This window comes from Lithobates pipiens, unplaced genomic scaffold (assembly GCF_037356315.1).
Source record: "Lithobates pipiens isolate NorthernLeopardFrog02 unplaced genomic scaffold, aLitPip1_a1.2 Scaffold_19, whole genome shotgun sequence".
NCBI classification, from domain to species: Eukaryota; Metazoa; Chordata; class Amphibia; order Anura; family Ranidae; genus Lithobates; species Lithobates pipiens.
In genome coordinates, this window is record NW_027507764.1 from 435,798,100 (window position 1) to 435,811,285 (window position 13,186).

General features: G+C 39.5%; 1 protein-coding gene across 2 annotated transcripts in view; it reads right to left on the bottom strand.

Annotated features, from left to right (window-relative positions):
- Positions 1-13,186, bottom strand: part of NOL4 (nucleolar protein 4) — a 389,605-nt gene that overhangs the window by 60,593 nt on the left and 315,826 nt on the right. For both annotated transcript variants that reach the window (XM_077492631.1, XM_077492630.1), the window contains exons 6-7: positions 11,976-12,259; positions 621-800 (exon numbers count right to left, since the gene is read on the bottom strand). In XM_077492631.1, coding sequence (XP_077348757.1) covers positions 621-800; positions 11,976-12,259 — 464 coding nt within the window. The remainder of the gene's footprint in view (positions 1-620; positions 801-11,975; positions 12,260-13,186) is intronic.

Below are 13,186 nucleotides of genomic sequence, written 5' to 3' on the forward strand. Positions count from 1 at the left end.
GAGTGTTTTCTGTTCACCTAAGTGCTTCAACAATCGTTACCAAACTTTGCTTTAGCAAAACGTTGCAGTCAAAATTTTGGAACGGAGGGTGAGTTTGCTGGCATATAACAGCACACTTTTATTCACCAATCTGTACCTTATTTAACAGAAAACAACAAAAATATAAAACAGGTACCTGAAATAATGTTTATTTTGGGAATCTGTTTTAGATGGTTTAGATGTCATTTTTATACAACTCTAGGGGTCTACCTTTATTTTTTCAGGCTTTTTTTTTTTGCTTGAAATTTCTTGACCAAAATACAGAAAAAAATATATATATATATATATATTACATGCAAACAAGAAGCATAACTAAATCAAAAAGTGAAAAAAATGAATACACAGAAGAATAAAATGTGCCATAGTGCCATTGGTTCAATTGGCATCATAATTCCTGGCTTGTTCGTCACCAAAGCAAACCACTGTACTAAATGAAAATATGGAAACAGCATTATAATCACAAAGGAACCATGGCCAATAACTAATATGTTTCTAGATTAAAAAGTTTTAATTTTAAAACATTTTCCTTCAAATCTACCCATTGACTTCAGAATCGGATTTCACCCATTTTGATTCCTTACATTAAAAGCTTTCAAGCGTTCTGCTTCCACACCATCTGCTTCAGTTGCCTTCTCTACATCCTCATGGTCATCGTGGTCATCTTCATCGTCATCCCCCCGATTCAAAGACAGATCTTCACCGCAACCACCTACACTTTCATTTTTACCAGAGTCATAGCTGGAGTAGCTATGTGCTGGAGACTGAGAAAAAAAAAAAGACAGATTAGCTTTTCATTGTCACCTAACCATTCAGGACAGTTCCCTACGATAAGATTAATCAGAGGACCACATTCTCTTCTGTTGCATACAGGTGATATAGATATTGGTTTGCCTGTTTTTGCCACTAATGTGAACCTGCTCGGCAAGGGAAATACAGCTGAATAAAAACACAAGTCCATCCAATTCAACTTGAGGGTGTGTGTGTGCATGACTACTATTTTCCATATCAAATTTTTTTTTAATTTATCCCCACTCCCCACTGACACCATCAACTGTGGAAGGGTGTTCCACATCCCCACTGCTCTAACAGTAAAGAACCCCTTACAAAGTTTGAGATTGAACAACTTCTCATCCAACTTCATTGTAGTTGACTGTCTTTTTTATGGACCGTTGGCTAAATAATTTCTGCCCAATGTTAGAGGCACCAATCAAAGATTTGTATATTGTGCTCATATCCTCTCTTAAGCGTCCCTTCTCCAGGAAGAATATGTCTAATAATTGTAGTCATTCCTTATAACTGAAGTCCTCTAGCCCTCTTATTAACTTTGTTAGCCTTCTCTGGAGTATCTCCAATTCAAGCACATCCTTCCTAAATCCCTAGTTTCTTGCATGTCCTGGATACTCCAACAGCAAGTCTTCCCTGCCATAATTCCTAATTCTTTTTCTGCCTACTTTGAGTGTTTCCACCCACTGTTACTGCCAATGCTAACCTAAATCTATGCAAAACGCAAAAAAGCAGACAGCATATTGCCTTCAATAGAACATTTATTTTCTCTGGGATAATAGGGTAATATTTAGTGTGGTGGTGGGGGATAGCATAAAAAGAAAGCAGACATCTTGCTTGTGCTTAGTCAATGGCATGCAGCTACAGAATAAGGTATCTTAGACCCCGGGTTCTATATTATATATATATATATATATATATATATATATATATATATATATATATATATATATATATAAATTTGAAGTTGAGCTCCAGCCAAAACTTGTCACTGGGTTTTAATGTTAACGCTTTTTTTTTTTTTTTTTTGCTTTCTGTGTCCCCATTGGGTACATTTCCACCCCCTTCCTATCCCAGTGACAAACTGTGTAACAGGTTGTGACAGGGTGTCAATGAAGCAAAAACTGAGTTTCAATCTTCCCAACTGAAACAATTAAAACCTAAATAGGGTTTCATGTCTTCCCTACGCTATCTACATAAAAAAAAGATAGTTTTGGCCTGAGTCGGACTTTTGAAGACATTAATTTATTTAAACTACATACTTTAAATATAAAAAAAATAATAATAATAAAACACTGATGCACAATAATTGTTATGCACACATAAAAATAAAAAAAACAATGTCCAAATTGCTGTGTGCATCCTACAACTGTTTGATTTCACCATTCTGGATAACGGGAGGCTACACTGGGACACACTACTGCTATCACTACAGTAACTGTGTATATGAAAAAGTGCTCCCTTATGGCATATATGATTACCATCTATTGACATATCCAAAACTGGACACCTACAAGAGACACCACAAAAGGTACAGGAAAGTTTCCAAAACAGAGGTACTGGTTATCTAAATTAACAATTGGATAAACAGACCACACATCGTCATTACACTGAGAAACCATTATATAATAATTTATATCTATATTTAAGCCTAAATAGCACTACTAGGAGGGTCCTTTAAATTAGACATACATTGAACAACAAGTGTGGAGAGCCATCTCCATCATTTGGAATAAAATAAATGCCACTGTGCAACTGCTCTTAAAACGTAAATAAAACAGAGACTAAAGAAAATGCACTCTGTATACCGAGAGTAGTGTGCAGAAAAATAAATAATTTTTTTTAACAATGACTGTAAAACATACATAACAAGTGAACCATATACAGTATCCCACAAAAGTGAGTACACCCCTCAGATTTTTGTAAATATTTTATTATATCTTTTAATGTGACAAGAAATGACACTTTGTTACAATATAAAGTAGTGAAAAAGTAGCTTGTATAACAGTGTAAATTTGCTGTCCCCTCAAAATAACTCAACACACAGCCAATAATGTCTAAACCACTGGCAACAAAAGTGAGTACAACCCTAAGTGAAAATGTCCAAATTGGGCGAAATTAGCTATTTTCCCTCCCCGGTGTTATGTGACTAATCAAGGTCTCAGGTGTGAATGGGGAGCAGATGTGTGAAATTTGGTATTATCACTCTCACTCTCTCATACTAGTCACTGGAAGTTCAACATAGCACCACATGGCAAAGAACTATCTGAGGATCTGAAAAAAAGAATTGTTGCTCTACATAAAGATGGCCTAGGCTATAAGAAGCTTGCCAAGACCCTGAAACAGAGCTGCACCACGGTGGCCAAGACCATACAGCGGTTTAACAGGACAGGTTTCACTCAGAACAGGCCTTGCCATGGTCAACACCTGCTCAGTGTTTTATCCAGAGGTTGTCTTAGGGAAATAGACGTATGAGTGCTGCCATTATTGCTGCAGATGTTGCAGACCAATTTGCTGCAGTGTGCGGCGTATGGTCTGAGCACTGACAGGCTGACCCTCCCCACTTTTTTTTTAAAGTCAGTAGCTACAAGTACTGTAGCTGCTGAATTTAATAATGACACTTACCTGTCCAGGGAGCCCGTGATGTCGGCCCCTTGAGGCCGATTCATCCACCGGCTCGGGTGCAGGCACCGCCATTACAACTAAGGGAAACTGGCAGTGGAGTCTTCACAGCCAGTTTCCTACTGCATATGCGCAAGTCGTGCGGTGCTTTCTGAAAGGCCACCGCCTGGTCACCAGCTGGGCCGTGGCGAAGTATGCTATTTCGTCCTTGTTTTTCCCCGCTGCCTTCTGGGGCCTGTGTGTGTCCCAGCAGACAAAATAACGTACTTTGCCGCGGCCTGGCTGGGACGGAAGTACACCTTTGTACTTCTGAAAAGGTAGTAAAAAAATAATAATATATATATATCCAAAAATGAGAGGTGGAGGGGTGGTCCGGGGGTGTGACACCCCTGTTGAGGTGCCACCCGTGCCCATTTTGTGGGCTTCCTTTGGGGACTTTGGTGGTAAGTTGCGCTGTTATCTATGTAATTTACTCCATTTATGTAATTCTGTAAGACTATATTGTGAATACATTGTAGCAATTTAGTTATGAAGCATATAACTATGAGATTGTATTTACTTAATTTTAGATGCGTCAAGATACTCCTGAAGAAGCGACCTCGTCGCAAAACTAGTAGAGGACATCGTTAGATTTGGCACCAGTCCCCCTATTCTCCATTCAATGGGGGGCAGAAAATTGTTCAAAAATCAAATTGGCTATGTAATGACGATATAATAACCCTTGATTGTTTTTTTTTTACCATATCTTTTTAATTGTTGTTTTTCTAAATAAAAATGTATGTATTATTATATTTTTTTACTTAGTTATGTTCAATTATTGGGTATCAAGATAGTCCTTAATCACCACAGGTGTTGCATGGTAACTTATATGGAGTAGCCCATGCCAACCCGCCCCTTTGCTTTAACCTAATTAGGATGAGGATACCAATCTACATATCAAATCTCTAAACCTTTAGTAAATTCCATCACACATTATACTGCAGCATTGCTTATTCTGTGCAGTGATCTCTCTTATATTCATCTCACGGTATAATTTACTTTTTGATAATAACTGTAAAACCACTGTATTAAAAAGAATAGCAATAAAATTAGTGCTAATAACATTCTGCTAGTAGAATCTGTGCTATCCATAAAATTAAAACTGATCATCTTTTTTTGTGTGTGTGCAAACTATTCCCATCTTAAAAAAATATAGAGACTACATTCTGTTAAAGCATCTTTTAATACAATTAGCCAGGTAAGTGGATTTTTATAATTTTGTACTGCCAGCGGAGGCAGGCTCAAGCTGAGGGGTTTATAATGATATTTGTGCAATCTTAGCTCTGTGAATGGGTACTTGAATTTATGGTCATCTTAAATGAGCTAATGAGATATATTTATATGAGCTGTCTGAAGAGATGTATTAGCACGCTGTGAAATTTTATTGTGAAGATAGAAGTATGCATGATGCTTACTCCCTTTTCAGCAGGTAATTTTATCCTTACCTTTTCATTACAGTCATAGCATTCTTTATTGTTTTAAACTAATAAATTCCAACTCAGATTTAAGGCATGCGAAGAAACAAAAACTCTTTAATCTCAACTTGATAAAAATATGCTCAACTAAATAAAGGGATTGGGCTGTCCACTCCTTGCGCCAAGCATCACTCCGGCCACAAATGTTTGGCACTTGTACACAGCACTTTGACTAAGGCACTGCTACAAAAAAGCAAGTACAGACATTAGTGTTCCACACCTATTTTACATGAAGTTCCCCATTCATCCTCTAACTTTCCTCATCCTTTCTTCTATTCCCATCTCCCCATCCTCCCACATGCTCAAACTAATCTTTGCTATAACGTTCTCTCTCCTCAAACTCTCATTTCTTTACCCCCCCTCTCCAGCCCGCAACCTGTACATAGCTCCCTCTTTTCTGCCCACTCAATATTACTGCACTTATCACCTCCTGCTCATTCTAAGCCCACACAGTATCAACATTTCCACTCCACTTCCCTTCTACAAATCCCACTCACATCTTACCTCCCTCACCCTCCTACTATTCCTAATGTCTGGGGACATTGCACCAAACCCCAACCCTCACACACCCAATTTTCACCCCCAGTCAGCCCCTCCTCTTTCATGTGCCCTCTGGAATGCCTGCTCGGTCTTCAACAAACTAGTTTCTGTCAATTACCTTTTCCTCTCCATATCCTTTAATCTATTTGCTATTACCGAAACCTGGCTCCAGGAATTTGACACTACCTCTCCAACTGCCCTGTCCCACTGTGACCTTCTCTGGACTCACTCCACCAGACCCAGTGGGCGAAAAGGAGGTGGCGTCGGACTTCTCCTCTCCCCACCATGCACTTTCCAGGTTCTTCCCACACACCTCAATCTCTTTCCCCCTGCTCTTTCGAAGTGCACTGCATTAGTCTTTTCTCTGCAGCTTGTCTGAGGGTCAAAGTCATTTATCGGCCTCCTGGACCAGTGTCATGCTTTCTGGATGGCTTCTCTGCATGGCTACCCTACTTTCTCTCCTCTGAAGTACCTACCATCATCCAAGGTGACTTTAACCTTTTAATAAATGTTAATACGGCAACCACTTCTCAACTACTCAACCTAACCTCCTCTTAACCTAACACAATGGACACAAACCATCCCAGTTGAAGTCCACTTGTGACGTAACGCGTAGGAAACCGGAAGTGACGTTCGTACCGTCCACCGATCTGTTTAGCTGTGTGTGCCTGCCTATTCGCTCCTGTTTGTGAGTAGTTTTATCTTTACAAATAAATCGCTTGTTTTAAATTACTACACCATGGAGGATATCTTTCACTTGTTATTTTGAGCATTGCTTGTCGGCCAAAACTGCAAGGAAGAGCGGCACTGTCAAGAAGTCCCAGCCACAGCCTATCTGACCCCCCGGAATTCCCCCTGCAAATTTATTGTCTTGCTGTATACCTTGCAGCTGTGAGGTAATTATTTAGGAACACCAGCACTGACACGGGACACCGTTTGGAGGAGAGCTATTTTTGCACATTGCACTTTATGTTTGATTGTGAAATCACACTCTAAAGTTGCACGATTGGACTGTGTATGGGACACTTTATCGAGATCCACATTTTTGCTGCTGTTTTGCTGCTACTCCGTTTTCTTTTGTATCAAGGAATATAATATTACTTCTCTCTGTTTTTTGCACGTTTTAGATCATCGTTTTTTAAAGTATCCATAGAATCTTTTTTAGATTATTTTATCACATTGATTTATTGGTACATATTTGTTTGTAGTTTCATCACAGATGCTTCACCTTTTTTCTATATTGCAATATTAATCAATTATATGCACTTTATAGCCTTAGACACATCTTCGCTTATTTTTAGACACTGGAATGATGCACAAGCACATTATATATCAGATGTTTATTTGAAATGCAACTTTATAAGTTTTAAGTATTAAGCACTATCGCACTTATTTTTTATTCACACTTTGAGGAGAATTGTTAGTCTCTATTTACCTTATGAGTTTTATCTTTTTCTTGGTATCTAAGGAAGCGCAACACACCCCCTTCCCCCTTTTTTTCAATGGACACAAACCACCACTCAATCCAACGGCAATACTCTCAACCTTATATTCTTCCATTGCTGCACTCCCTGCAACCTCTCTAACACCCCCTTTCCTCTTTCTGATCACAACCTTATCCATTTCACACTCTCCTTGTCCCCCCCCCCCCTCCCATGCTGCCAACCCACAAACCACTACCCTCAGAAACCTTTGCAATCTCAACCCTTCCCTTCTTCATTCTGCTACTGATGTGATTTATGACAAAATCGCACCCATGTCCTGCCCAGACCTAACCACTTCCATCTACAACAACACACTGTCATCCCCCCTAGATGTACTTGCTCCTCTTTCTACACGCAGAACCAGGGCCCATCTGCGAAAACCCCAGCAAACAAACGACACCAGAAGTCTCAAGAGACGCAGTCGTTCTCTTGAGTGAGTATGGCGTAAATCGAAATCCCTGAAAGACTTTACCCTCTACAAATCTGCCCTTCTCAAATACAACTCCTGCCTCCACACTGCTAAACAAACCTTCTACAACACTCATAAAAACCCTCTCATCCAAACCTCGTCAACTCTTTTCTACCCTTAATTCCTTACTTCACCCCCCACTGCCCCCACCCACCAAATTGCTTACCGCTCAACAGATTGCCAACCATTTCAAAAGCAAAATCGACACAATTCGCAAGGAGATAGCCAGCATTCAACTTCCTCCCCTACCCAACACATCAGGTCCAACACCACACTCAATACTCTCCTCCTTCTGCCCAGTTACCACCGATGAAGTTAATAAACTCCTCTCCATGGCCCACCTCACCACCTGTCCCCTGGATCCTGTCCCCTCACAATTACTGCGATCACCTTCCCACTCTATCCTAAACTCCCTAAACCACATCTTCAACCTCTCCATCTCCTCCGGCACCTTTCCTTCCCCGCTCAAAACATGCACTGGTTACCTCCTTTCTTAAAAAACCCTCACTATACCCCACCTGTTTGAATAACTTAAGACCCATCTATCTGCTCCCATTTACCTCCAAGCTCATAAACCGAATGGTTGATAAACGGTGAATGTAAATGATAATTTTTACAGGTGGGAGAAACTTTATATTGGGCTGGAAATACTTTATAAACAATGGCTTATCCCAAGGTGCTACACACCCTTATCTTACTTTAGATACTACGGGAAAAATAGCTTTATTTATATACGAAAAAGTGAAAAATCGATTTTTAATATTTTTTTATATTTGTGTTAGAATCTCAGCCTGCATTTTAAATCTTGCCCAAAAAATGATTATATTATGGCTTTTCCCTTATATTGGGTTGGACAAATGGCATCAGATGACATCACATATGTTGGAAAATAAGAAAAACTTTTTTAAGGAAGCTTTCTGGAAAAAAAGGCTCTGTGTTAGAACCTCTGTGATCTTTTGTGTAAAACCCCAAAAGAGTTATTTATGTGTTTGATTATTTATTATGTGTTAAAAAATATCTGTTTAATCCAACTGTGTGTTTCCAGAAAAAAGGAAACCTATTATGGATTAAATTAATCCGACAAAAACCTTTATGCAAAATACAGAAGTGATAGCGTAGGTGGAAAAAAACAACACCTTAATCCTCCTATGTTTTCATATAAAGTGACCAGTGCATCAATGCAATAACCAAAAGTGACTGTGTGCTATCTAAGAAGACCGCAAATAATGTTATAGTTTTTACATAGCCAAATCATACAATAAAGCCATAAAGGTGACTTGTGCTTATCAGAAAAAACACACACAATATATTAGGTTTTTTTACATACACCAAAGAACATAAAGTGACTTGTGCTTATCAATAAGGCGACTGGTGCCTTGTGTAAACCAATAAAACAAAACAGGTGACTAGGTGGTTTCAGGATAGTCCCATGAGTGAAAATCCACAAAAATAAGAACAGTGACCATTACCTATTTGTATTTTCTACACAACGATAACTTAATTCCATGGTAAACTGTATATGTGGCTTTGGAGGTGATTTCCACAGATTGACTAGCAATGTAACAGAAACTTTAAGCCCTTGTACACACGGTCGGAGAATCTGTCGGAATGAGTCTTATCGGACCGTGTCGTCGGATAATCCGACTGTGTGTGGTATGCATCGGACTGATTCCGTCCGAATCTCCGTCCGACCCAATTTTCCAACATGTTGGAAATATTTCCCGACCAACTGGGCCGGACGGACCTAATCCGATCATGTGTAGAGCATTTTCATCGGACCAAGTGCCACGCATGCTCAGATTAAATTCCTACATCAAAGCTATTGGCTACTAGCCTGAATGTAGTCCCATCGTAATGAAAAGATCGGATTTTTCGCCAACTTGGCCCGACCGTGTGTAGGCAACAGTTTCGGACACAATCCGTCGGACTAAATCCGACGGGCAAAATCCGACGGATTTGGTTGGCAAAATCTTCGACCGTGTGTACGTGGGCTAAGACTTTCCACTGGCTGACCATCAATGTAAAGGGGGGCTTTAATTGGACATTTCCACTTACTAACTAGCATTGTACATAGAATTTTACAAGGACCTTTGTGCTGATTGATCACCAGTGTAAATGGGGCTTTAAGAAGGTCTTTCCACTGACTAACCATCAATGTAGAGAAGGTTTTCATTAAGGTGCAATATTACATTCACCGAGCATGTAGACATAGTGGTAAACCCATAATCTGCTATGCCAGCTGTTTCAGATGTACTCCCTCTGTCCACAAAACATGCAGCTTAAGCAGACTAAACATTGTTGTTACTGATATGTAAATTTAGACTTTTTGTCAAATGTCAATATTAAAAGTGGTTCTTCAGTAATTTCTTTAAAAATTAAACTTAAACAAAAACTGTAGCTGCTGATTTTTAATAAACCATCTCTAATCTGTAAAGGATTCCAGCACCATCCTCACCCCCAACTGGTTTCTTCATTGATCCTTAGGTCCCAGTGCTGGCTTGTTAACTGTGGGCAGCCAGCTGCAACTCCTTGCAGCTTCACAGCCAGCTGCCCACTGAGCATGGATGAACCACATTGCACCCTGTTAGTAGGGGACCTTCTGATTGGATCGCCTAGGCGATCCGAGTGAAAATGGGAGCAGGTACCTGTCAAAACCAGGTATCCACTCCCCCAAAATATTTTGAAATCCCAAAAGCTGGGAAGGAGGAGAAAGAGCGCAACTTCCCCTTTTGGGTGAAGTTATGCTTTAGGCACCAATCTTTATTGCTAACCACTTCTGCTGTCTTTTTATGCTTGTTTGGCTGCTGCCCTACAGAAGTGAATGACCACATCTTTGTTGTAACAACGTAAGAATGTTATTGCCTAAATAGTTCTTTTTGGAAAGCCTATTTTTTTTTGTTTGCTTAACAAACATTTAAGGAATTATGGTAGGTAGACACTGTGTTCTCAGTGATAAAAATTGTAATGTATTTTGAAATGATCTCATTTAAGGCCTGCTATAGTCCTGTATGTCCATGCAGTATGTTTGTTACAATGGCAGCGCATGCAGCACAAGTTGTCTAAACATGGGATTTGGAGGGCACCCCTGTCCAATTTTAATTTTTCCAAACAGGGTTGTCTTTGATTGGTTGTTTTTACATGAAATGCTATATAAGCTGAAACAGATTTTGGCTGTTATCATTGTTCCTGAATAGACTGGCTAAAATAGCTCCGTGTACATCTTTACTTTTTCCACTAGAGAACAACAAAAAGTATCACAGTACCCATGTCTGAATGTCTCTTTGTGATGTGTGCCATTCACTGGAGGATAATTAATATCTTAGATAGGATGAGATTTACCTGCAGTGAATTAAATTTCCCTCAAACAGAGAATGGGTGTAAACATAAACACAGGTGCACAAACCCTCTTATAAGATTTATATCATATAAATGTGATAATGTATAGAGTATATTCTGTATAAATATTAAAGGATAAGTTCACCTTTTAGGTTGGGTTCACACTGATGGAAATTGGATGCAGCTTTCCCCACATATAATGGAGAGTGTGACTGGCTCTCAATGGAGCCAATTCACACACCTCCAGGGCAGTCGTGGTCTGAATTGTAGAAGGGTCCTGTGCATCTTCTGGTCCATTACAGGTATGAATTCAGGCAAAAATTCAAAACTGATTCGCGCCTGAAACGGTGAACAGGGGCACACCGGACCCCCTGCTGTGAGCCGCGGCCACAGCTAGTGTGAACCCAGCCCTAAGAAAAAACAATAAATGCACATATCTTTTCAGAAAAAAAAATTAGCATTTATTTATTTTTTTGCCAAGAACCTGAAAAGCATTGCACTTGGGCTGAATGGATCAGGGGTGCAATGTCAGGCTTCTGCAGATAAGCTCTCGGTCCATACCTCTGATACAGGCTGAGTGTTTTCAAGCTGCAGGGCTTATGAATGAACTACTAGAGTGCTCATCAGCACCCTCTCAGTTCAACCATTGTGAATGATGGTAGTTGTAGTCTATTCATTCACAGGAAACTGTGAAAAAATAATGTGGCCATGTGGGCACAGCCCCACACGGCCATGCTGTTTTTGAATTGTGACAGTGGGTGCGGAAAGATCCTCGGCCTACTGTCACACTGAGAAGGGGAGCGTGGGGAGAGACTGCAGGAGCTGGAACATGTTACATGTTTCACCCTAAATACAGGTAAAACAGGTATCATGTTCCGAAAGGTGAACTTTAAGATTGTGTGAATGTGAACATTCAACAGCAGTGATGTCATAGTGCTGATTACGATAGTTTCACAATAACTATAGCTCAAAATGATGACGTGGTGGGATTGGTGCGATCCAATGACAGAGAGAGCTATACTAGCTGCAACATTGCTATTAAAAGGTCTCTAAAAATGGCCCAGCCAAAAAAGAATAATCTGATCTTTCAGGCAGAGGACTGGCCATATGGCCAACTATTCAAAAATGTAATAAAAATATATATGTTTGCTAAAAGTAGCTGGACGTATAATATTTTATAGAACTTACCTTGCTTCCATTCTCTCTTGTTTCCCGCTCCATCTTGATATCGGCCATTAAGAAGTTTTTGTACTTTGTTTTTCCATTACTAGTATGATCATCTATTTGCAATTCAGAATTTATAGGTGTTGACAGTGGACAGTCACTCAAATTCAAGGGCTGTTCATCTTGCTCAGAACTAGCTTTTCCGTTGCTGCTGGCTTCAGTCACCTCCCTGCTGAGTGTTCCTCCTGGTGGATTTGAGCTGTGTCCTAGGGTATCATTACCACTCAAACTCTCTGGAGCGGAATCATCTGCAAAACATTTATTTTAAACAGCTGCTTAGTTTTTCATACCGTCTATGAGACCAAGAGTTTATTCACTTTCTTTCCTTTGTTACCACAGCTAAAGTCATCATGATACCTAAATCTCAAACAAAATGTTTATTAATCAGAGTGTATTTCACATCAACCAATTGCTCTCACAACACTACAAAGCTGGACAAGGAGGTCTTTGGAATATGAACATTTTTTAAGACCACTAAATAAAGTGCTGTGTGATTTGGATTCCAAGGCAATAGCTGAGACATAGCAAGACGCTGGAAATGAGTTTGTCATCTTATAATGGCACAGAAACAATTATAATATGGTATTAAAAATTATGTAATTAGCTATTCAAATGTAACATTTAACACTTATTGTATACTAAATGACACTAGCCATAAAAAATCAGTTGTGAAAAGACACTATTTATAGAGACAATTGTAATGTAGTTTCCAATCTATTTATGTAAATTAAAGCTGAAGTCAGTCAGTACAGATACAAAACATCCCCAATTAATGCAGTTATGTATGCATTAACAACATAATACAGTATATGTATATTCATGTGCAACTAACAAAAGTACCCCAATATGTCTTGGCACCAGCCTCTTGTACTCAATGTGTACTCAGCACACAGATTGTGAGAGGGAAGAGAAGCATTAGGAGTAGCCAGGTGTGTTGCTGTGCATGCGTGCTGACAAGGACTATGCTGACAGATGGAGTGAGAAGAGAGATGACCCCCATCTGCTACCTATTCACTGTTCAGGTGACCAGGTAATATTGATGCTATATTGCATATCAGCAGTACAGAAAAGTCAGGTTACCAGCCTTACTATACAGACTAGCCAGGTTTATCTCATATCTCAGATTCATAGTATTTAGGTTTATCTCATGGCTGATTGGACAGAAATACAAATCT